Here is a 23,690-nt window from a genome sequence, read left to right on the forward strand (position 1 = left end):
TTCCATATATGGTAGTGATACTTTTTGGTAAATGTCTACTGAAACTTGACAGATCAAGAGAATACATTCGTCCCTTCTTTGAAGCAATCCATGCACCTTACAAAGCCAATAAGTGGTACTGGTTTGCAATAAATCAACTTTTTGTATTATACGTGTATCTAATTGATACAATACAAGAATTGAAAAACTTGCGATTCTCCTTGCTTTTTGATTTACTTTTGTTTTTAACTTTTCAAGTATTTCTTGTATCTCAAGCTTGTTTTATGCCTTTTAAAAACAAACTACTTAATGCTGTCAACATTTTCCTTCTTCTAACCATCAGTGCTACATTTTACACAGCTATATATTTTTTCCATGATTATCCCAAAGAAGTTGCAATTTATATCTCAGTTTCTTTTTGCCTAGTTATCATTATCTTCTTCCTAATCATCACCTATCATGTCCTACTGGTGGCAAATAAACTGGACAAACTAATCCTACTTTTGCAGTCTATGAGGACATTATTTTCTAAGATATTCAAGAAAAAAGAAACTGTACAACCATCAACAAATCAAAGACGCCATGTTGCATATTATAATGATATACAAGATACAGGTGATTATACTCAGGCTCGTGAACCTCTTCTTGAATGGATGTCCAATTAAGTTTGCTTCAAAAACAAGTATATACATATTAATTAATTACTAATTTTTGTAAAGTGCTTTAATTTTAATTGTTTGGCTAAGTTAATGTACATGTAGATATTAATATCTTTTTTAAATATTTTTTTCAATAGAAGTTTGAATAGATTGACATTACAATAAAAACAGCAATGCTTGCAAAATCAATATTTTACAATCCTGTGATTGCTAGAATCAGCAACATATACATGGCCTGTAACATCAATGGTAACACCATAAGGAAAGTTCAGACCAGTGCACTGATGAATCTCCTTACCAGTTGGATTGAGCACACGCAAGCAATGATGATTAGAATCAGCTATGAAACGATATCCTTCATCGTCCATTGCTAGTCCAGTAGGATACACAAGATTCTCATCAGTGCTATAAGAGTACAATCCTCTTTTGCCATCTGGAGAGAATACTTGAATGCAGCTGTTATTGAATGTGGCACTTGATGGTTTATTGGTAGTTTGCAACTGTTGAGTTTCCCCTCCTATAAACTCTCCACCTCCTTCTCCTCCTCCTCCTTGTTTAATTGATGACGAGCCTTTACCATTACGATGCGACATACCTGTAATCAAGTCACTGACCATACTTATTGATCCCGATATATTGAAATGAGGTGGTGAGAGGAGTGATGCAATAGATGAATGCTGTGTCTGTGGTGATGATAGCGAGCTCTTCCTCCCTCCCTCTGATGAGAACAGCTGTACACTCGTGTTATTGTAATATGCGACATGAATGTATCCTGTATTGTCAATGGCCACATCATAAGGATAAGTATTACACTGTATTGTGTACTTGTATACACCCTCTGTACTGAACACTTGTATGGCTTGTTTGGGCCCATCTGTTACGAATGCATGCCCGCAATTATCTAAGCATATGCTCATTGGATCAGTTAGATCTGCTGCTCCAAATTGACCCAGGTACTCACCATTGATAGCTGAAAAGAGGACAATCCGTCGATTTCCTCTATCAACTACATACAATACGTCTCGATCTAATGCTAGTCCCCATGGCTTGCTTAGCTGCCCATTTCCACTGCCTTGCTTACCAAACTTATCTTTCTCAGTACCATCTTTGTTGAAAACTTGAATGCACCCACTCACGCTATTACTGGCAAAAACATCACCTGAATGATGAACAGCAACGCCATATGTATGCTGACCCACGGAGAATATTTGAGGAGATTTTTCCATGTAGCAGTAATTCCTCTCTTCACGAAAATGCAATGAAAAAGGACTGCCAGAAATCCCCTCACTCCTAATGCTAACAAATAGTTGAAAGTATCCTGAAGTGATGGGGGTAAAGGATAGCTCAGTACTGCCATCTTGACACTGAGTGACATCAACTTTCTGTGTGATTGACTCCTGCTCACCTTTACCAACAAGGCTGACTTGAAATGGAACCAAGCTCTTCATAGGTAAGCCACAGTCATCTCTCATTACAATCCTAATCTGTCTCTTCTTACCCACTACAGCATAAGGAATAGCCAGGCCATGCTGTACTCCTGATTTCTGTGGTATGCAGAGATCAGTGAAAGAACCAAATTGTGAGATACGCTCAGTCACACATGTCACATTGAATGCTGTGGTGATGACATCGTCTGAACTCAAGCTGAGCGACATTTGCTGGAACTGGTTAAATGCTTGCTTCATTTGCTCCAGTATGACGCGTTTAGTGGAGACGACTTCGGCTGATGATTGATTTGTGATGGCATTGGAAGACTCTATAATCGTATGCTCAGTGACTTGTCTGATTCTCTGAAATGCTTCCATTTGAGATTGAAGAACATCAGCTTTTCCTTCGGAAATATCTTTACATTTCTCACGCAGTACCCTCCTCCTTTCTTCAAGTGCTTTATGAAGCATCTCACAATTTGTATCAATCTCATTTTCAACCTCTTTCTTTCTCTCCTGGAGCAGCTCGTGCATCTCTTCTACATTCCCAATAGCAATATCGAGATCTGTTAGTGCATAATTACACTTGTCCAACCATTCCTGAAGCTCAGACCTGCACTGTGATGCCATCTGCTCTAAGTAGATATTCTCATGTCCCTTGTGCTCATGAACCATACACTCTTGGCAAATGAGCACATCACAGCTCTGACAGTAAAACTTGTAATTTTCTCCAGAGTGCTTTGAGCATTTGACCGGCTTAGACTGTAAAACAATAGGAGCTTTAGCAGCAGCAGTAGGATTGCTTTTACTGCGTTTTAATGCTCTGCCAACATCTATTAGATCATGCTTGACTGTGTCTTTACACCACTTGTGATCATCAGAGCAAGAGCGACAGAGAAACAAGCAGCACTCTGAGCAGAACACAATACTAAATCCATTTGCTTGCTTGACACAGCGATCGCAAGGAACATCATGAGACCCGCTTCCTAATTTATCCTCATATGTGGCTATTTCAACTTGATGGGCTAGCCACAAATTTTTTGGTAACTGCTTGATGCTCATTTCACAGCTCAGACCTTTACTTGAACCGCAAGTGGGGCACTTTAATGAACTGTTCTGGGTGCTCTCTCTTTTCAATTGATCAATGCATTTCATGCAAAACGAATGAAGGCAAGGGAGCATGATCGGGTCTGTGAAATATTGCAAGCATAACGGGCATATTAGAGGATTTCTGTGCATGGGATTGGTTGTAGATGCTAGACTGGAGTACGAGCCAGCACCAGTCCCATATCTTCCATTCATTCCTGGTGTAGTGTTGACTGATAGTGGAGGACGGTATTTTGTTAAGGGAGTTGCATGTGTTGATGCTCCATTGGCATGATTGGGGGTTGTCATAAGGGAAGCTGGTTTCCTTCTTGCTGATGATGGCACTACTCTTGTGAATTGGCCACCATAATTGCTGGAAGGGCTAGATAAATCTCTTGATACTGAATCTAAAAAATAGAGGTAGATTATTATTGCATATATAAAACCCTTTCATCTTACTGTGAATATCTTCATCCATTGTAGAAAGAACTTTTTGAAGATTTATTGAATGGAATTGGCTGTATTGATGGATATTTATGATCAAAAGCTTCCAAACACCTGCCAGGAACTTATACAAGTGCAAAGTTCACACATTAGTACAGAACAGAAAGCCAGTGGGTGCAGTCAATGGAAAGACACTGAACTATCATTAAAGACATTTCTTGAACAATAATTACCCACCAAGCACCACCACAATATAGCATTACTAGTGTTTCTAACTTTCCCTTCAATATTTTTAATATTCAAAAATTTATTTAAAATAATAGTCAAAAAAATTATTAAAATAATTTTTCTGTACAGAATTTGATTTAAACTCCTAGTATGCTTTCTAAAAGATCATTGGCAAATATTCTATCAGGGTCAAGTTTACGATAGACTTCAATAAACTCATCAAGCTTGGGATAAAGCCTTCTTGCTTCATCGGGTGACATAGCCAGTACTTTGCCCCAGTGAGGCCTTCCACCATATTTCAGCACAATTTGATAATAAGTATTAAAATACAAGCGAGTGTAATAATCACTTGGATTATGCAGCAACAGCGTAACGTGACAATTGTCCCTCTGGTATTCATTACTCAGCCAGAAACTATCACCCTTCACAAAACGTACCTGTATAAAGAACATGTAAAAATAAGAATCGTTGCTATATGCTAAGAGTTTAGTATAAAAATATTACTGCTACCATTAATCATAATAATATGTACATGTTGTATATGTATGTACAATAATTTATTGTGAGTATATACATGTACATGTACATGTATATGAAGTTACTGACCTCTATAATGTGATTCAGTGGTATGTTATGCTCATCCTTCACTCTCAGAACATCACTAATAGCTCTAGAGCAGTCATCATAGGGGACAGCAAATTCAGCCTCTGTGTGATACTCATCAATGTAATTGGGAATGGGGAGGACATTGAAACTATAATCAGTTCTAATTTGGTTTGGAAGAACGTCTGCGTATTTGAATAACAGCTTCATTCCAGTATTGGCCGTTGATGGAAATACTGAGAAGAAAAGCTGAAACAATTCTAAAATTACTGTCTACAAATAGAAAAAGAGAAAAAATATATTATGCATATCTACACAGCATAAAGACATCAATATGTATCAAAAATGCAATAAAAATTTTAAAGCCATTTTGAAAAAAACATGGGCTATAGCCTTGGGTATCTTTCACAATTTTGACGTTTTCTTAAAATGGCCGTAACTTGAAAAATTGAAGTCGGAATCAGTTCAAACTTTCTACACAGCATAAGGACGTCAATGTGTATCAAAAAATGTAATAAAAATTTGGGGTGATTTTGGAGCCAATTTTCGAAAAAAACCATGGGCTATAGTACAGGGTATTTTTCAGAAAATGGCCAAATTTTAAAAATACTCATAACTTGAGAAATTTCAGTCGAAATCAGTTCAAACTTTCTACACAGTGTAAGGACATTAATATGTATTAGACAATGTAATAAGAATTTGGGGTAATTTTTTAGCCATTTTTTGGAAAAAACCAGGGCTGTACAGGGTATTTTTCAGAAAATGGCCAAATTTTTAAAATGCTCATAACTTGAGAAATTTCAGTCGGAATCAGTTCAAACTTTCTACACAGCATAAGGACATTAATATGTATTAGAAAATGTAATAAAAATTTGGGGTGATTTTTTAGCCATTTTTTGGAAAAAACCATGGGCTATAGCCTTAGGTATTTTTCAGAATTTTGGCGTTTTCTTAAAATGGCCATAACTTGAAAAACTGAAGTTGGAATCAGTTCAAACTTTCTACACAGCATAAGGGCATCAATGTGTATCAGAAAATGTAATAAAAATGGGGTGACTTTAGAGCAATTTTTCAGAAAAAATCCACGTGCCTTTCCTTTTTACAAAGGACATGTACAATGTACATGCATTTCCTTACCAATATATCACTAAGAGGTTGAGGTGGTCTATTTCTAGGCTCCTCAGTTGTCCTATTAACTGTGTATACAGCACAAGCCTTTGAATTGAACTCAATCCAAAACTTCACATATTGTGAACTTCCAACGATATCCTTATACTGATCCAGGCAATGCTGAAGGGAATAAGTATGTCTAACTTCCAGTAGATTGAAAGCTTCTTCACATTGGAGTGTCACTTTAGTGATTATGCCAAGAAGACCGAGACTGACGCCAGCAGCATCAAACAGCCTAGTGTCATTCCTTTTTAATGTTAATATCTACATGTAAAAGCGGAAAAGAAAAATATAAAATACAATAATATTGAAGATATTATTTTCGTACTTTTCCTGTTCCAGTGATAAGTTCCAACTCAACTACAAAACTTGACAGACTCCCATACTTGATTCCACTGCCATGAGTGCCTACAAGAATATTTCATGATCATCACAAGTCCAAAATAATATCATTATATAATCAAAATTCTTCCCAACAGGCAAAAGTTATGCTTTTATTATACACTGTATAACAGAATACTACCTTTATATTACATTTTAATGTATACATGTATATGTACATAGTTTAATTTATAGCGTTCAGCATAAAATGCTCTTTCTTCCATCATCATACTTTGATGTAGATGGCCATTTTATAAGGAAATGACTCACTCTACTACAGCTTATAGTAATACTGAATACTTCAATGACTTCTTCACACTGATCACTGCCAAGTACACACACACACACACACACATGCTTCTATCTAATAATTTGCTTGACAATCTAAGCGTTATACATGTACATGTACATATACAAGAAAGTTATACTTAAAATACACTGGTCCAAAAACCATACATGTAGCTAACTCCTTATGTAACTGTACACTCATTTCTAAAGATAACAAAAACTTGGCCACTTGATTACAAAACAGTGACAACCATCACTTTATAGTATTCAGCATTGCTGGCTGTTACTACCTGTCAACTTTAGGAGTAAAAGAGTTGTACTAATACAGTGGAGAGAGGTATTATAACATTTTACCTACTGACTGTACATGTATAAGAGATCTAATATCATAACTCTTGATATAAGTAACTTGATATGGTAAAAATTTCAATGTTATACTAGTATCAATCCTTGATACAGACGTACATGCAGGTAACTTGATAGCATTAAAAAAGAATAGTTTTAATGCATAATGGTAGTACTTACCTGTTGCAATAGCTCCTCCAATAGTTTGGTTAGTTATTGATGGTAATATTGTCATTGCTAGCCCATACTTGCTAGCATACCTGTTCAGCTCCCATAGTCTAGTACCACCACGAACAGTAACTGGAGATTAAAAGTGAAAGTAAAAGAAATCGGTTTAGTTGTCACAACATTTATAATAATAAAGCAAAATAAGACACTTTGAATTACATTTAAAATCTAAATTTACACTTTAGCACTTAGTAATTTCATTAAAATAATACAAATAATAATTATAATTTTAATTATTACCACAAAGTACCCATAACTAAAAGAATTAAGAAAAATAAAAATGATCATACTAATAAAAAGGCTTAAATGTACATATAACTTGCATTACTTACTCTGCTTCCTGTCAGTATCAACGTTCACCAGTCCACGGTAGTTATACAATGATATGTATATGTCGTCTGATACCGCCATAGTGTTCCATGAATGTCCTGATCCCAATGGCCGAACTTTGTGACCGTTCTTACGAGCTTTGTGTATCAGTCCTCTGATGTCATCGAGCGACGATGGAGCAAATACTCTTTCAGGATCATAAAAAATGGCGTCATCTATCAACATAATAATAATAATAATAATGATAATAAACAATAATTAATATTGTACAATTTATAATTAATGTAAAATAATTCCAATACTTTCACAATATAGACAGCAGGTAAAAAATTTATAATCGTATATACATAATATCATAAATTCATAATCACTCTATTCTGATTACCTGTGTTGGTTATTGGTGGTCCATTGGCTGCATGCTGCGACATTTGTGATATTGAATATGCAGTGAAAGAAATGGTAAAAGAGAAGATCCATAAAAAGCAAGACAGCATCTGTAAAATAGAATAATTAATATAATTAAGATAGCAGAGGAATTCAATTAAGGAAGCTGCTATTAAAAATTATAAATGATTGCATTTATAATCAAACTTAAAAAGGAGGCAGCATCTGCATATACTGTAAAGATACCTTGGATTTAGAAAGAGAAACGGCCCTTTCTATGCAGCAACTTTAAAAACTAATTAATAAAAATAGGCGTGGTTTTATTTGACACGCCCTTTTCATAAACCACGTGGTTTTTGTATACTTCCGGGAATCTGGTTCCGGATACTTTAGATAATTATTTATGCAAATTAATTAATTGATTTTCAATAACATGCATACCATAGCATTAACAACATGGCAACTTTTAATGAGTTTTAACTTTTAAATGATAAATCTCCGCATTATACTAGCCTGAAGAAAAATGGATAAGTTATTTGAAGAATTATCAACCATTCTCAGTGTCCCTGTAGACAAAGTAAGTCTATTTCATACCCTCAGAGAGACCTTGATTTGTATTAATACTCTAGGTCCGCTATGTGACCCTGTTCCTTGTATCTTTTCCATTGGCTACCCTCCTCCGTGTTGTTCTTCATTATTCATACACTAGTCCTACCATCAGACACACTGTATCTGCTCTACTCGGCCTCTTCTTTGGATGGATATGTTTCCAATGGTACATAAATCATAATGTATATTTTTGAATATTTTTGTAGGCAGGTATTTTATCTGATAGGGTTTGTATTAATTGGTTACATATTACTAGTCACTCTACCACCATCCATTGTACAAAGGCGAGTTTCATTAATACTTGTATATAACCTGATACTTGACTTAGCTGCTTTGTTAATATGGGATGCATGAGTTTATGGTGTGTTTTTGAATGTGGTAACGTATGATTAAATTCTGATTTAATTATAGTACAATAGTAGTAAATACTGTAGCATGAAGGTTTCATTGTCATGATTTTCTAAATTAGATTCACCCACAACCCCTTGTTACCACAGCTGTCAAAACTGCAAAAAATTGATCCACAATAATAATAATGTTATTCTAAAATAGATTATGTCCACTATTTCTTAAAATTCCTATAATCATTAATGCACGAGATGACTTAATCTACATAATGCTTCATTAACCATGCTCTACATCAGTGTACATGTACATGTGCATGTATGCACAATCTATGTTTATGGTTAGGTATAATGAATTTGCATGTTATACATAGTAGCACATACATACATGTATATTTGTTGTGAATTTGTTATTAATTTGAGAGTTGCATACGTCATACATTTATCATTAAGCAAGATATACAGTATCCAAATTAGAAGAAAGTTTGGGTCACTGAAGGTTGATTTTATTTTTATTTGATTATTATACTATTGTTGTTATTTATTAATTAGTAACTCTGATTTTTAATTCATTGTGGTTATTGTTATTTCCTGTCTTCCTTCTTTCTTCCTCCTTCCTTGTATTTGTCCTTCCCTCCCTCTCCCCCCCCCCTCTCTCTCTCTCATTAGATATTCAATGATATATGCTCTCATTAGTATTAGTACTGGACACATTTATCGTTTAATAACTGATTATGGAGGATACACTCTTGACTTTACTGGGTAAGTGCATGGACCAATACAGTACATGTACATAGAAATTTTACTATGATTATACAAAGATGATAATTACAATGTACATGTACATGTATTATGTTTATTTTATTAAAATGGAACAGCTACACTGAATTTATTTTATAACGACATCCATACGCATATGTACATGTACATGGTGGTTTTATGACTGTCTTCTTTTCCTCCTTCCTTTAGTCCACTGATGCTCCTGGTTCAAAGGGTCTCCTATGTTGCTTATGCTTATCATGATGGTAATTGTTGCTATTGATTCTTCCTCTCTCTCTTTATGATCTACCACTACATGTACATGTACATTTCTATTTTCTTTTTCTTCTTTTTTTCTGTAGGAGTAGCTAGAGATGAGTCAAAACTAACTGAAGATCAGAAGAGACATAAAATAGAGTTAGTTCGTTTATATAATACTGACCTTTGCCTCTAATAATTGTTATGCTAGTATCAATAAAATTAATTATAACTTTATGTACATGTACATGTATTGTACAATGTACATATATTTATTTGCTATTTTTGTCTTTATTTTTAGTTCCATACCTTCCCTATTGGAATATTTCAGTTATAATTTTTGTTTCATGACCTTCTTAGCTGGCCCCACCACCACATATAGAGAATATGATGATTTCATTACTGGAAATAATATGATCAGAGCAAAGCAAGTAAGATAGCAACAGTACTATTTACTATTATTTACTATTTAGACTTTAGTACAATGTTTAACATTATTTGTGTGTACTCATGTACTTTATGTATTATGAATACATGTATATGTACATATGTACATGTACATGTACGTGTGGATACTAATTAACTTAATTTATTTTTATTTTATTTTGAAGGTAACAGGTTCTGATCCAAGTCCACTGGTTCCTGTACTAAAGAAAGCATCAGTTTCTCTTTTATTCCTATCCATTGTTGTATTAAATACTCAGAGACTAGACAAGAACTTACTATTAGGTTAGTTCCAAATAATAATAGCAATGTGTCCAATAATTTTATTAAAAATGTACTGTTCTGGGTAAGCTTGTGCTGGTATTGTACTATATACTTTAATTTTTTGACGATTGATAAATTGTACAATGCGTTTGATGCCCAATCAATCAAAAGCTGTAGAGCGCATTTGATGCATGTATATGTACGTTGTAGCATAGCTGCACTATTATATTTTTAAGCTTGATTAGTGGGTCCAGTTGACATTGAATTATAGTGTGATTTTATTATACTTTGATTACTTTCAAATCTTTTTTCGTAAGTAAATGTAATGGTAATGGTTTTGGTAATGTGCCTGTTGTTCTGCCTTTATTCAGCCTTGCTTGTTCACATACACATTCTGAATTATTTTTCTATCATTTTCTTTATTAAATGGATGTACTGTACAATTATACATATAAATAAACATGTATATTTATACATATGTACATGTGCATGCTTAACAGCTTATACAATATGCATGTACAAATGTACATGTACATACATGTACAAAAATAAGTAAAATAAGGAAATAAGGAAAATAAAATATTTTCTACATGTACATGTATTTTGTTTTAGACATCTGGTCCATCACGTTCATGTTCATCTAAATTTATTCTAAGACCTTCCTCCAGTTTAAAACCAGGTGATTCTTGCTCCCATCCCTTCTTAATAGCGTCAGCTAATTTTTCCCATTTTTTCTGATTGTTGCCCTCCTTCATGTTTTTCATGCATGAAAGTAATTTGTCGCAATGTTTCTCAAGTTGTTCCTTGTTGAGCATAAACTTTAGCGTACTTTCAAATGATGTAATGACGGCATCATATGTAAGCTTTTCATCCAAGTCGTGTGTTATGAGTTTCTCTTTGTGCATCTTTTTTGCTATTTTGTCTAGTTTCTCTGTGAAGAGTGTGCTCATATTGTCATGACAAGAGTTTAATACTGAACACAAAATAGCTGCAATTTTTGTAGCTTCAGCTCTTTGTTCACTTTGATCCCTTTCATCTTGTTCCTCTTCTCTTATGTTATCTCTTGGTCTCTCTTCATCTCTTGGTCTGTCTTCATCTCTTGGCCTCTCTTCATCTCTTGGCCTCTCTTCATCTCTTGGCCTCTCTTCATCTCTTGGTCTGTCTTCATCTATTAGCCTCTTTTCATCTATTCGTACCCCTTTAGACACAAATTGTAGATTTGACTGTAAATGTACATGTGCATGTACTGTAGAGCAAATCTTATACTCATTTGTTCTTTGCATAAAGTGGTTGATTAAAATTTAACATCTTGTTTTTAAATCAAAGTCATGTTAAAGTGTACATGTAATGTCCATGTACTTATACATGTAGCTTACCTTGTCTGCATGTACATATATTTCTTTTCTGTTTTGTTTTTTTCCATAAGAATTTCTATTTGCATGCATGCACATGTAGACCAGTTAGCATTTCAATACAGTACATTAACTTACCAGACAATAGAGAATTAAGCAAATTAAGCAAATTAAATTAAGCAGTCCTGCTATCATTATCACGATCCACACTACTAAAGTAAGTTCCAGTGGTTTTGGCTCCCAGTGAATATGAACTCCTTGTTCCTTTGAGTCTATAACAATAGTTGTCTCATTTGATTTAAAAGCACAGATAATGTTCTTGCATATATTGATTTTTAATGGCTTGTTGTATGTTAAATTGTGAATCCTCTCTTGTTGACAATTTGAAGTATTGTATTCAATTATTATTCCTCTCACACGGTATGTTATATTAGTGCTCACGTTTGCTAGAATACCAACAAAAGTTTCTCCAGTGGAATTTAACGAGAAGAACGCATCATGTTGTAGACCATCTGTCTTGATGCATTTAATGGACTTGTTGTAATAGCCTTGAACATCTAGCTGATTACTGGGATCATTACTTCGTAGAAAATCTTCAATAGTTTCCTTTGTATTAAAGAAATAGAAAAAGACGCATCCAGTTTTGTTTTTGATAGCAGAGACAGCCGTGATTGTGTAAATTAGATAGCTATTGGCCAAGGCAAATAACGGTATGCCCTCTTTGTTGAAAACTGCTTCAAACCTCTGCACATGTAACAAAGTACGATTGTATGCTGTAAGAGGCTTCTTAGTAGTTCTGATGCAGTCTCCCTCAATGGCCCATACTTTGCTGTTTTGTGTCAATAACTGCAAAGTAACTGACTGTGTCTTGTTGGCGCTGTATGTTGCAGCATATGTGTAGACATTTAATGCATTCGACATTCCATCTACTGTGGTAATATTATTTGGAGAGTTGTCAATGTATTTCCTCTCTAATATGATTGCGCAAAGGACTGATGCTGTCCAGATAATGAATGCAATAGTGAATCCAACTACATAGTATAATAACATGAACATACAGTATGTACTGTTTAATGCTACTGTACATGTACTTACTTAGAAGTAATTTGTTGCTTTCAATTTGGTATAGCCATCCTACAAATACATGTAGTTAATTTGTTAATGGGCCCAGTGTGATGTCCAGTGTGATGCACATGTATTTATAAGCTCATTTATAAGCTTACTTCTTAGTTTTGCCTTTATTCTATCTGTCAGGTCTACCCGTACCTGTATATCTGGTAGATCATCTGTCATGTTGTCAGTTTTTTGTCTGTTAGTAGGCCTTTCATTCTCAGGAGTACATATAAGGTCAGAAGGAGTTGCTGCCATTTTAGGACTATTATTTTATCTCTTGTCTCTTACTCTCTTATCAGTTGTGGGTGTTCACTTGATGATGCATTTCATTATTTTATTAGAATTTATAGATAATAAATTTGATAAGACCACTAGTGTAAACAGTAGATTAACTTGATACTCTGATTATCAGTATAATCTGATCTACATGTACCTACATGTATGTTCTATTAACAAGTATTGATTATTATAGTTAATTTTCGTTTTGTTAGAGATCCTGATTTGTCATTTCCCCGACGTATGCATTTTAATTTTTTTCAAACTGATAATTTTAATAATTGTTGTCACAGCAAAAATTAACTAAAAGTATTTTAAGAGCATAAGCACTAAAGTTGATAGTTCGATGAACTATCAATAAGACTCACATGTACTATGCAACAATTACAATTGTACATTCAGCATAGAATCAGCTTTAGCAGCACAAAAATAGTAAAATGATTAGATCAAAATAGCCTACATTAGTTTAATTTGTTTCTTTCACATCTACATTAAAGTCAATGTCCAGCTTTTTGTTGATTGCAACTTTCCACCTGTTTTTAACAGCCTTGGCTAGTTTTTTCCAGTTGCCATTGGTTTCTTCCATGTCGTCTATACTTTTAATAAATCTACTGCAATGATCCTTAAGGTCTACTATATCTTTCATCATGTTCAGTCTTCCTACAAAAGACTGAATGATAGCATCATATGTTGGATCGTCACGCAAATATATTGTTATGATGCCATTCTCAAACATTTTTTCTGCTATTTTATTTATATCTTTTGTGAAAAGAGTGCTCATATTATCATAACAAGACTCCAACACTTTATACAAAACTTTTATGATTTCTTCAGTTTCATCCTTTAATACATGTAGGTCCTTCCCTGTAATAAGATATTATTAGGCATTTATACATGTAAATGTGCATGTACTAGCAAATTATAAGTTGGTGGGTATAAGATTTGCATTCTGTTACATTTTTTGTTTTTGCCATTAGCACAGTTAAACTCAACAGATTTACATGTACTGTAGTTTACCTCTTTTTTTCTTGCATTTCTTTGGTATTTTGCGCAAGCATTTCTATTGAAGATTTGTAAAATTTCATTAGCATGTACTGTACATAAAACTTACCACAACAAAATAAAGGGAGAAAACGGAACAGGTTAATATTGCCAGTCCTACCATTGTAAATATGATGATCCAAACAGCTAAAGTGAGTTCCAGTGGTTTTGGATCCCAGTGAATAAGCACTCCTTGTTCCTCCGAGTCTATGACAATGGTCGTCTCATTTGATTGAAAGGCACAGAAACTACTCTTGCATATGTCGATTTTTAATGGCGTGTTATATGTTAAATTGTAAGTGTCACCTTGTGTACAGTTCGAGGTATTATACTCGACTATTGTTCCTTTGAGAGTGTACGTTATATTAGCGCTCACATTCACTGCTATACCGACAAAAGTTTCTCCAGTGACGTTTATTGAGAAGAACGCATCATGTGGTATACCATCTGTCTCAATGCATTCATCAGAATTGTTATAATAACCTTGAATATTCATTAAGTTGTCAGAGTTATCATTTTGTAAGAATTCTTCAAGAGCTTCTTTCGTATTAAAGAAATAGAGAAAGACGCATCCATTTTTGTTTTCAGCTGTAGAGACAGCTGTAATGGTGTAAAGTAGAGAGCTATTTGGCCAAGGCAAATAATGGTACATGCATGCCCTCTTTGTAGAAAGCCGCTTCAAACCTTCGTACTTCCGAGTTTGCCAGAGTCTGATTGTACGTCACAATAGGCTCTGTATCAATCACGATGCAGTCTCCCTCAATGGCCCATACTTTGCTGTTTTGTGTCAATAACTCCAAAGTAACTGACTGTGTCTTGTTAGCACTGTATGATACAGCATAAGTAAAGACACTTGATTCGGTCGATACTCCTTGTGTTCCTTCCACTGGGGTAACTTTGTTTGGAGAGTTGTCAATGTATTCCCTCTCTAATGTGAGCGAAATTATGACTGCGAGAAGAACTGATAGTATCCAAACAATTATCATAGTGAAAGCTATAGTGTGTATGACAGTAAATGATTCATACCATTATTCCAACTTACTTATTAATGATTTGTTCCTACTTGTACATGTTTTTAATTTGAATAGATATCCTAGAATAAGAAATGATTTAGTGGATTTTGTGTTATGTGAGCTTACTTCTCCTTTTTGCCTTTAGTTTATCTACCAGATCTATTTCTGGTAGATCCTCAATTTCTTCCATTTCAGGGTTACTTAGAAAACTTTTTTTGGAGTTATTCTCCATTGTGGGTGTAGCAGCATCACATGATAGCTTTTGTTATTTTGTCATCCACATGTACAGATAGTGTTATGAAAGATAAACTTACTCTATAATTTTGATGATGTAAATGTGCATGGATATGCTGTGTGTACATTTACTTAATGATGAATATTATGTATCATTACAGACCCTGATTTGTCATTCCCCAGACGACTCCTCAACATTACAATATTTGCTTCAATAATAAGGTGCCAGTACTACTTCACTTTCATCATTGGTGAGCCCTAAATTCATTTTATCCATGTACATATACATGTACATGTACATGCATACACTAATGATTTAACCAGCATAATGTTACCAACAATGCTTTCAGCAATCAGCATACATGTATACATGTACATGTAGGAGAGAAAGAAATTTTATTATTTTTCAATTTTTTGTTCTTCCATTGCTAGCTGATGGTATATGTAATGCTGGTGGTCTGGGCTATGATTCATTAGCCAGTGATGAGTCCAAGAGATGGAGTCTGACAACAATGGTTGACGTGTATCAGATTGAACTAGCCACTAATGCTCGTGAACTGATATCAGGATGGAACCTACCAACAATGAACTGGCTAAGAAGGCAAGGAACTTACTGTATAGCAGGAAATTTTGGAGGGAGTTAAATTTGGCGAATTTGGTGTTTTGATAGCCATTTGGCAAAATAAAATGACACCATTTTGAGCCATTATACGCATGCTTGATGGCACAGGGGGGCACAAATTAAAATTTGCCAAATACCAAAATTTAGCAATTCACCAAATTTAACTCCCTCCAAAATTTCCCGCTATATGGTGATTAAAAGGGATCAATTTTCAATTTTCACTTTGTCTTTCTCTCATTTAAAATTTATTCATTGTACTTTTTCTGTTGCTTTGAATATGTAGTAGAGATTAGAATTTATTAAAAGTCATAATTTCACATTATTCCATGCATTCTGTAGGTTAATCTATGACAGAGGTAATAAATCTGTATTACTCACCAACATGGTATCAGCAATGTGGCATGGTTACTATCCTGGATATTACTTATCCTTCTTTGTGGCTGGCCTAGGTACACTAGTTGGTCGTAAGGTAATAATAATAATTATTATTATTAATTTTTTTTATTTACATGTACTTGAATTTTTACCTTTTTCTAGTTACGGTTTATCACCCAGAATGCATTCGATAGCTCTCGTGTCATGAAAAGCTCCTACACTGTACTCTGTATCATTGTCCTATCTTTAATGAGAGACTTCAACTTCATATCATTCCAACTGATGTTCCTTGAAGACATATTCTTCATTTGGAAGTAAAGATCATTAACTTTATGTATACTGTAACTAAAAGCTCACCATTCAAATTCATTACAATTACTAGTGTAATAATTGTACATGTAGTTTTGTATCTAAATGTACATGTACATGTACATTTCTCACTTCAAGGACTCCTTGCTTAATGTTTTAAATCATTATCGTGCTAAATTAAATTATAATTATTGCTGAATTTTCTTAATTGCAATAATAAGTGGTCAGTATTATAGAGCCACTGTTCTATTTTAACTGCATGTATTTATAAACAATTTTGTCTGGTTTTATTAGCTTCATTTAGCTTATTTTATAGCTACGCACTGTATATTATTAATTTTAAAAATGTTTTTAGGTGTTATTATTTTATTCCGGTCATTGGTCTCCTCTCATTGTTCTTTCTCCTGCCCTCAGTCAAAAAGCAGAAAAGCACATGAACTGCTCACCAATAATGCTAGTGAAGGGTGTCATCTCTAGAGATGTAGATTATTATTTATTTTATTTTAAGCTGTAATAGATAATATAATTAATTTTAGTGCTTTTAATTTATTTTTCCAATAATAGTTTCAATATGTATGTGGGTGTGGCCAAATAGATTGTAGCCCCGCCTATTTGTGCTTAGCATGTCTTTTCAGAAGAGTCTTCACCCAGTTCTAGTCCCGCTAGTAGAGGAGTGCTTCAGAAATGACAAGATTAATGGACAAGGCGGGATGATGGCTATCACTGGAGTCAAAAGCAGGCAGGCATACCTTTAGAATTAATAGTAATCATTATTTTTTAAAATTAATTTCTTCTTGTAGTCTAATTAACGGGCCTACAGATAAGCTCTGTGATCGTTTCACCGTATCAGTCCCTTACTGTGGCTCTCACATTAAATGTAAGCACACTCATTACTATTGAGTGTGTATGTGTAATATTATTGCATATTATATTATTATTAATTTTTTATTATTCTTATTAGGGGAGGTTATATTTAATCACAAGTACCCAACTGAACCTCCTGATATTGTCTGGAGTGCAGACGATGATATAAATAATTTTGACCCTGAAATCGATAACTTACAAGTAAGGAATATTGTACATGTACTGTTTTGTGTCCTAAACTGTAGTAGAGGGTATTTTGCCAAAAATGACTATAAATTTTTTAATTTGCTCCAAAATCGAGCCAAAGTCCCTGTACTATAGTACAGGGTCTTTGGTCAAATTTCACCAAAAATTAATAGGAGAGAATTCTTCATTTTTATAATTTTTTCTGATACATATACATGTTCTTATGTTGTGTAGCAAATTTGAGCTGATTCCGATCAAAATTGGATTTTTTACGAATTTTTTAATTTGCTCCAAAATCAGGCAAAAGTCCCTGTACTATAGTACAGGGTCTTTGGTCAAATTTCGTCAAAAATGACTAGGAGAGAATCCTGGATTTTTATAATTTTTTTAAATGCATGTACATGTTTTTATGCTGTGTAGAAAGTTTGAGCTGAATCCGATCAAAATTGAATTTTTTATGAATTTTTAAAATTGCTTTGAAAGACTATAAAATAGCTATAGGCTGCAACATTAGTATTTTCATTATTATTCTATAGTCACTTGTGGATTGGAATCACAAAGACAACCTCTCCCTCTCTCACCTGCTTGAGGAACTATTAGAAGAATACCGGCGACACCATAAATCCCTCATATCGTCTCATCAAAGACTCAATTTTGAATATAACACACTTAAAGAGAGTAACATGTCGTTGAGTCAGATTGACATACACTGCCAACCACCTACCACTAAGGCAAGAACACATGTACTCGTATTTACATTATTATAATAGATTAGTAATAATTATGTAGATTTTATGTTGCTTTAAAGAATAATTTTGTATGGAATAATACATGAATTGCTCCTTGAGCTTCTTTTATACATGTATTGACAATCTAAAGTACTGTATAAATATAGGAGTAAATTCTAAGTTACGTTATGCTAATAATCATTTCTTTATTGTAATTAGTATTTCTTTATAGCAAAGTGAACCAGTCACCACCTTCTACATTAGACTTGAAGTGGATTTCTCTACTTTACCTGCTTATCTCTCAAAAGTAAGAGCACAAACGAACATTCATACATATGTGTACATGTATATGACAGGCTCCATTATTCTCTAGGATAATCCTGGTGCTAGTTTTGCAGCATTGACTGCTGTCTTTCATCCACCAAATGCCAGTAAAGTTGATATCAGTCTCTATCTATCACCTTCTATTGAGAGGTAACTTACTAGTACTATAATACTTTTAGTGTACTATGATAATACATGTACATAAATTGTACATGTACACTATACATGAAACTAAAATGAAAAAGCTTGTGAAACTAAACAGTATTAATTTAAATTATATATTCTTCCTTTAATGTTTTAGGATATTGGGTAGTGCTGCTAATATTAAGCTTCCTAGTTGGAACAGTGAGGACTCTTACCTCATGGACTATGTCCCTAATGTACACAAAATACTCCAAGAAAAGGTTTGGAGGATAATAATGTAGAAATTATACCAATATAATAAGTACTGTAGCATATTTTGAGCAACTTAAGTTAAATCAAGCGTATTATGAATTTATGATAGTATTGGTATTATGTACTCTTAGTTAAATCAAGAGTATATAATATTAAAGAGAGTATCGAACGGCCCTATACAAGCTGCTGCATGAGGGCGTATTTGCTCAAAGTCACAATCCGCATACTCCAGTATACTTTATCAATGAATATAATTATCGCGTAGACATCGAGTTGCCATTGTCATGAGTTGGCAAGTGCTTGGGGCACAAACTCCTGGATACTAGCAGCACTGCCTTTGTAGTTCATCTTTCCAGCCTTCATTCGAGCTCCTTTCTCGTATTGGAAGAGATTGCCAAGTTTTTAAAAGCTAAGGGCCAGATAATGTTGCCACATGGTGGATCACGTGATATAATAAGTATACTGGAGTATGCGGATTGTGACTTTGAGCAAATACGCCCTCATGCAGTAGTCTTCTATAGGGCCGTTCGATACTCTCTTTATATATTATGTACTCTTAGTTAAATTTATCTTTATTAATAATAATTGTGTAGCTGATAATGTTTTGGTTCTATTTTAAAGGTCGAAGGTATAGTACAGAACTTTGTAAGGCGTAAGGAGTACATAGCAGCACTGCTGGGTTTAATGGGGCAATCAGTACTGGAGTATGATACCGAGAGCTACATGAAGATTGCTTTTCTTTTTGAGTCAAATCAAGGGTTTTGCTTCATTGCACACTGTAAGCTATGAACTGCATATAAAGTACATGTTTATACATTTATGTACATACATTTATGTACATGTGTAATTGTGTGTATAATTGTGTATATAGGTGATGTTATTGTTATTATTTTAGTAAATTTGACTGAAGCTTTTCCCAGTGAAGTCCCCATTCTCTCTCTCTACTCTATCTATCATAAATATGATGGACGGCCATTTCAATACATATTGGAGGGTATGCCTTATAGTTCTCATTGGGACGCTGAAGAGAAAGCATGGAGAATGAAGCAAGTCCATTCTCCTCTCTCTGCTATCTTTCTCTTTTCTTATAATATAATATGTATGATATTATGTGTAATACACACACACACATATATTATATGTATGCATAATGTATTTGTGTCACTGTTTTCCTTCAATCTCTCTCCCTCTCTGTTACTCACTTATTAATTAATTCTATCCCCAATAGGACTCACATTGCTCAAGTTATTCCAAAGTTTATGGAGATTTGTAGAACATCAGGAGAACTTTTATAGTAACACATTTTTGTACTAATTATCTTATCACTTCCCACACTACTAATTACTCCAACTTTATGGATTAATAATTTTTTCCAAAAAATGAATTAATTTTATGGAGACACAAAGAAAAGAAAAATTGTTCTTTCCGCATATAGTGGGTTTATATATGTACTTTCATCATGTACATAACACAAGAGAGTTTTATGGCTAGATTATGTATACTGGGCCTGAGGATGGTATTGGAATACTCACACTATCAATCCTACAAAGACAAAAAGTTATTCTATTTATTTATTTGCATTGACATAGACTTACACAATGAGATATTTAGGGAACGCATTCATTAACTGTTGTTGGACTTTATATCCAACTCTAGTCCCATCACATAGATTATGTGTAATGGAGACATTTATGATTTGTGTTGCATCGTGATGTAATTGGATTTTGGCAGATGAGTCAGTCTTGCAGTTTTGGGTTGGACCAATGGAGTATGCTTTAACAGAGCCGTATTGTAAAAAAGGACGTTCCCTGACTATCATGTTAATTTTAGCATCCTCAAGGCCTCCTGTTGTCTAAAATTATGAAAATAAAAACATAAAGTATATGCCTCATGAACTTATAACTCTACTACTGTGGTATTAGTAATAAAGCAGCGCACTATTAATTCGTACATGTATACTTTGATGCAGTAAATCTTAAATCCAGTGTTGTTGTATACTTACTGATAAACACTTGACGAAGTTTGAGAAATCCTCCATTGAGAGAGATTTGTGTTCCAATAGATTCTTCAGAGAGTCATTGAGATTTAATATGATATCGATCACTTGATCTGTTACGACAGAAAGATAAAGGTTAAACAAACTGTCAAATTGTACTTTCACTTTTAGAATTAGGTATGATTGAACCAGGGTAGAATTGCTCCATGGCTTCTGTGACATACTGGATGTCTTCCTTAGATCCAGAGAACTCTACAGAGCTGAATCTCACTGTCTCAGCCACATTGGATTTGATGCTCCTTTCTGCTTCAAGGCTCTTGAGTTTCTTCATAACTTCTTCATCTTTATGTTTGATACTAACGGATTTCTTAACTATCTTGGACTGTGAGCCCGTCGCTTGCACAGTACTGCTGCTGTTTCTCAAGCAATGGTGAGGGAATTTGCTAAAGAAGGACTCAGAGAACCGAGGCCTGCTGCGGAGAAGAAATCGAGACAGCATTATCTTCTCGCAATCATGCGTGGGTGTTACTGTTTTTTATAAAGTAGATCTGGCTCCTCCTCACCACTTGACTTACCTCGACATTTTACCTCGCATTTTACTGAATCAGCACAACTCTCAGTCTCTCACTTGCTCTCACCTTTTCTAAAAGTTCTCTTTACTACAAGTGTGAAAGATCTAATGGCTAATAGAAATTTAGGGTTTGTGCTGGTTGGATGTATCGATGAAGAAGACTTGGAATTCATCAGGCTGCTCTGCTCCGTTCTCCTAAAGATGGACATAGACAATATCCCGAACATAGACACACTGCTCACTAAAATGGAGCAAAACCTAGATCCAGAAATCCTTCCAAACGTATGGCACTTCATCCTTTCATCAGTCGGCTGTGCAGAAGAGAAGCTATCACGCCTCAACGAGTACATCACTCCTCATTCATATAATATCAATGAAGACTTTGAGTTCGGGCTCATGCTGGTAATGACCGAGATAGTCAAAAAAATGGACACGAACACCTTCAACAAGTACAAGTTAAACGTTGGCCTGCCTAAGGCATCGTCAAAAGAAAAATTTCTTTACGGCCTGTACAAAGAGAATAGACTAACGAGAGAGAGTGTCCCAGAGTTGAGGGAATGCATAGAAACGACTGGTTGTCTTGAGTTTCATGAGCCACTTACAGTGTTTTGTGGACAACACAGCATACAAGTACCTGAGATCGTTTACGTACCTGATTCTGATGAAGGTATGAGCTTATTATTATATTGCTTTTATTTATTATTTATGTTTTAAAGGTTCTAATGATGGGAATAATAATAGAAGTAAGTTTACTTTATATTCTTCAATGAATGTACGATAGTATTAAGTCTTGCAAGCTGCAGCCCCTCCCTTTCACTCTTTTGTACTTGAACAGCTACAGCTTGTAATGTAGCGTGCATATTGGAGTGCTTAAGTGTGGAGAGTATAATGTGAACTGTAATTATTATTAAGAATTGTGACCGCATGTACATGTGATTATAATAAAGATAAATAGAATGATGATGTGACAAAAATTTATGCATGTACATGTATATTGTTGTGACAGTTATATGGGTGCATGAGGAAGTAGACTTCATTAAACAAACAGGACAATTATTATCATTCGTAACATTTTACCATTTACTTATTTGACCTTTTCATGAATAGGGATCAGAGCTAGGTTCATTCTCTGTACCTGTACCCTAGTCACCATTATTCTAATAATGGCCGCCATTGCATTAACATTTCTTTTCGTCTACAAGAACACTCATAATTTTGATGCTCAGAATATCAGTGTGTACAATGGCTATGTAACCTCTATCTACTATGATCAATTTTATGTCAATAAAGTAAATCTTATTTCTAATAGCTCAGCTACAGCAAGTGTCTATGTTGTCCCTAAGTCTCAATTATCATACACTCCTGTGATGCTTCCTGAAAAGCAAATTGATAAGAGAAATTCTACTTTTCCTCAAAGGTTCGAACTGCATTACGACCGAAGTGAAAACAATCTTATATGTAATACAGTTTGCGAATTGAATTTCACAATCGAGTTACAGCAAAACGGAGTTGCTTCAGGCTGCCCAGCACAACTTTTTTTGTATGACAACAAAGCAGACTTAAAAATTTTCAAAGATAATGAGCCTTATGGCTCAGTTGGTCACCCTGTTGCTCAAACTGGTTGTCTCCCTAAAACAGGAGTAAAGAATAAAACATTCTATCTACCTCCTAACAAACTCTATTACATTGGTTGGTACGTTGCTAAAAATGTGGGCTATACCATCTGGCTATCAGCTAATCTAACAAGAATCAATATCAGTGGACTGAATGAGAACTGCAATGTTTCCTCACAACACAGTACCTGCCCAATAGCACATACTAAGTACCCACACAAAAAGGAGAATATATCACTACTTTTTAACACAAGTACAACAATGATGGATGTTAATGTAACTCCTGTTTTAGTACAGTGGAATCTCCAACGTCTGATTGGCGTATCTGCTTCTTCTTGTATAGGAGTAGTAGCAGTGATGGTAGCTGTCTCTGTTTGGTTCTATTACTGTATGATAAGAACTGTTGCTAGGAGTGGATACATTACAATAGCTTAAATTACTTTTTGT

General features: G+C 34.4%; 7 protein-coding genes across 8 annotated transcripts; 3 read left to right on the plus strand and 4 right to left on the minus strand.

Annotated features, from left to right (window-relative positions):
* Nucleotides 1–759: 759 nt before the first annotated feature.
* On the minus strand, nt 760–3,570 carry LOC105313970 (tripartite motif-containing protein 2-like). The gene has a single exon (XM_020000691.1). It carries the CDS (start codon nt 3,458–3,460, stop codon nt 824–826), a length of 2,637 nt encoding a protein of 878 aa, XP_019856250.1. The 5' UTR covers nt 3,461–3,570; the 3' UTR covers nt 760–823.
* A 319-nt stretch (nt 3,571–3,889) lies between these two features.
* Nucleotides 3,890–7,890, minus strand: LOC100633693 (L-gulono-1,4-lactone dehydrogenase-like). The gene is made up of 8 exons (XM_003389027.3): nt 7,799–7,890; nt 7,554–7,662; nt 7,171–7,383; nt 6,791–6,910; nt 5,925–6,004; nt 5,564–5,860; nt 4,430–4,699; nt 3,890–4,260 (listed from the first exon to the last, which is right to left on the minus strand). The coding sequence occupies exons 2-8, from the start codon at nt 7,660–7,662 to the stop codon at nt 3,961–3,963; spliced, it is 1,389 nt and encodes a 462-aa protein (XP_003389075.2). The 5' UTR covers nt 7,799–7,890; the 3' UTR covers nt 3,890–3,960.
* Nucleotides 7,891–7,977: 87 nt separating this feature from the next.
* On the plus strand, nt 7,978–17,141 carry LOC105313971 (lysophospholipid acyltransferase 1-like). The gene is made up of 13 exons (XM_011407817.2): nt 7,978–8,129; nt 8,182–8,327; nt 8,368–8,445; nt 9,175–9,267; nt 9,475–9,530; nt 9,627–9,681; nt 9,824–9,953; nt 10,134–10,251; nt 15,421–15,510; nt 15,692–15,860; nt 16,221–16,350; nt 16,419–16,570; nt 16,921–17,141. Exons 1-13 carry the CDS (start codon nt 8,076–8,078, stop codon nt 17,000–17,002), a joined length of 1,353 nt encoding a protein of 450 aa, XP_011406119.2. The 5' UTR covers nt 7,978–8,075; the 3' UTR covers nt 17,003–17,141.
* LOC109584819 (uncharacterized) lies at nt 13,282–15,411 on the minus strand. Its single transcript, XM_020000694.1, has 5 exons — nt 15,152–15,411; nt 15,055–15,105; nt 14,083–15,006; nt 13,989–14,031; nt 13,282–13,835 (listed from the first exon to the last, which is right to left on the minus strand). Exons 3-5 carry the CDS (start codon nt 14,662–14,664, stop codon nt 13,438–13,440), a joined length of 1,023 nt encoding a protein of 340 aa, XP_019856253.1. The 5' UTR covers nt 14,665–15,006; nt 15,055–15,105; nt 15,152–15,411; the 3' UTR covers nt 13,282–13,437.
* On the plus strand, nt 17,139–20,553 carry LOC105313973 (BRCA1-A complex subunit BRE-like). The gene is made up of 10 exons (XM_020000693.1): nt 17,139–17,304; nt 17,366–17,442; nt 17,527–17,630; nt 18,152–18,346; nt 18,576–18,650; nt 18,717–18,817; nt 18,969–19,071; nt 19,685–19,841; nt 19,959–20,109; nt 20,292–20,553. Exons 1-10 carry the CDS (start codon nt 17,189–17,191, stop codon nt 20,356–20,358), a joined length of 1,146 nt encoding a protein of 381 aa, XP_019856252.1. The 5' UTR covers nt 17,139–17,188; the 3' UTR covers nt 20,359–20,553.
* LOC109584820 (uncharacterized) lies at nt 20,525–21,573 on the minus strand. Of its 2 annotated transcripts, none has more exons than XM_020000696.1 (4): nt 21,225–21,573; nt 21,066–21,172; nt 20,659–20,915; nt 20,525–20,605 (listed from the first exon to the last, which is right to left on the minus strand). In XM_020000696.1, exons 1-4 carry the CDS (start codon nt 21,556–21,558, stop codon nt 20,551–20,553), a joined length of 753 nt encoding a protein of 250 aa, XP_019856255.1. In that variant the 5' UTR covers nt 21,559–21,573; the 3' UTR covers nt 20,525–20,550. The 2 variants fall into 2 exon arrangements, with proteins under 2 accessions (XP_019856255.1, XP_019856254.1); XM_020000695.1 differs by having other exon boundaries at nt 21,219–21,573.
* Nucleotides 21,574–21,672: 99 nt separating this feature from the next.
* On the plus strand, nt 21,673–23,680 carry LOC109584818 (uncharacterized). The gene is made up of 3 exons (XM_020000692.1): nt 21,673–22,297; nt 22,347–22,373; nt 22,738–23,680. Exons 1-3 carry the CDS (start codon nt 21,739–21,741, stop codon nt 23,676–23,678), a joined length of 1,527 nt encoding a protein of 508 aa, XP_019856251.1. The 5' UTR covers nt 21,673–21,738; the 3' UTR covers nt 23,679–23,680.
* Nucleotides 23,681–23,690: the final 10 nt, after the last annotated feature.

Source organism: Amphimedon queenslandica, unplaced genomic scaffold, assembly GCF_000090795.2.
Source record: "Amphimedon queenslandica unplaced genomic scaffold, v1.1 AMPQUscaffold_13162, whole genome shotgun sequence".
NCBI lineage: Eukaryota > Metazoa > Porifera > Demospongiae > Haplosclerida > Niphatidae > Amphimedon > Amphimedon queenslandica.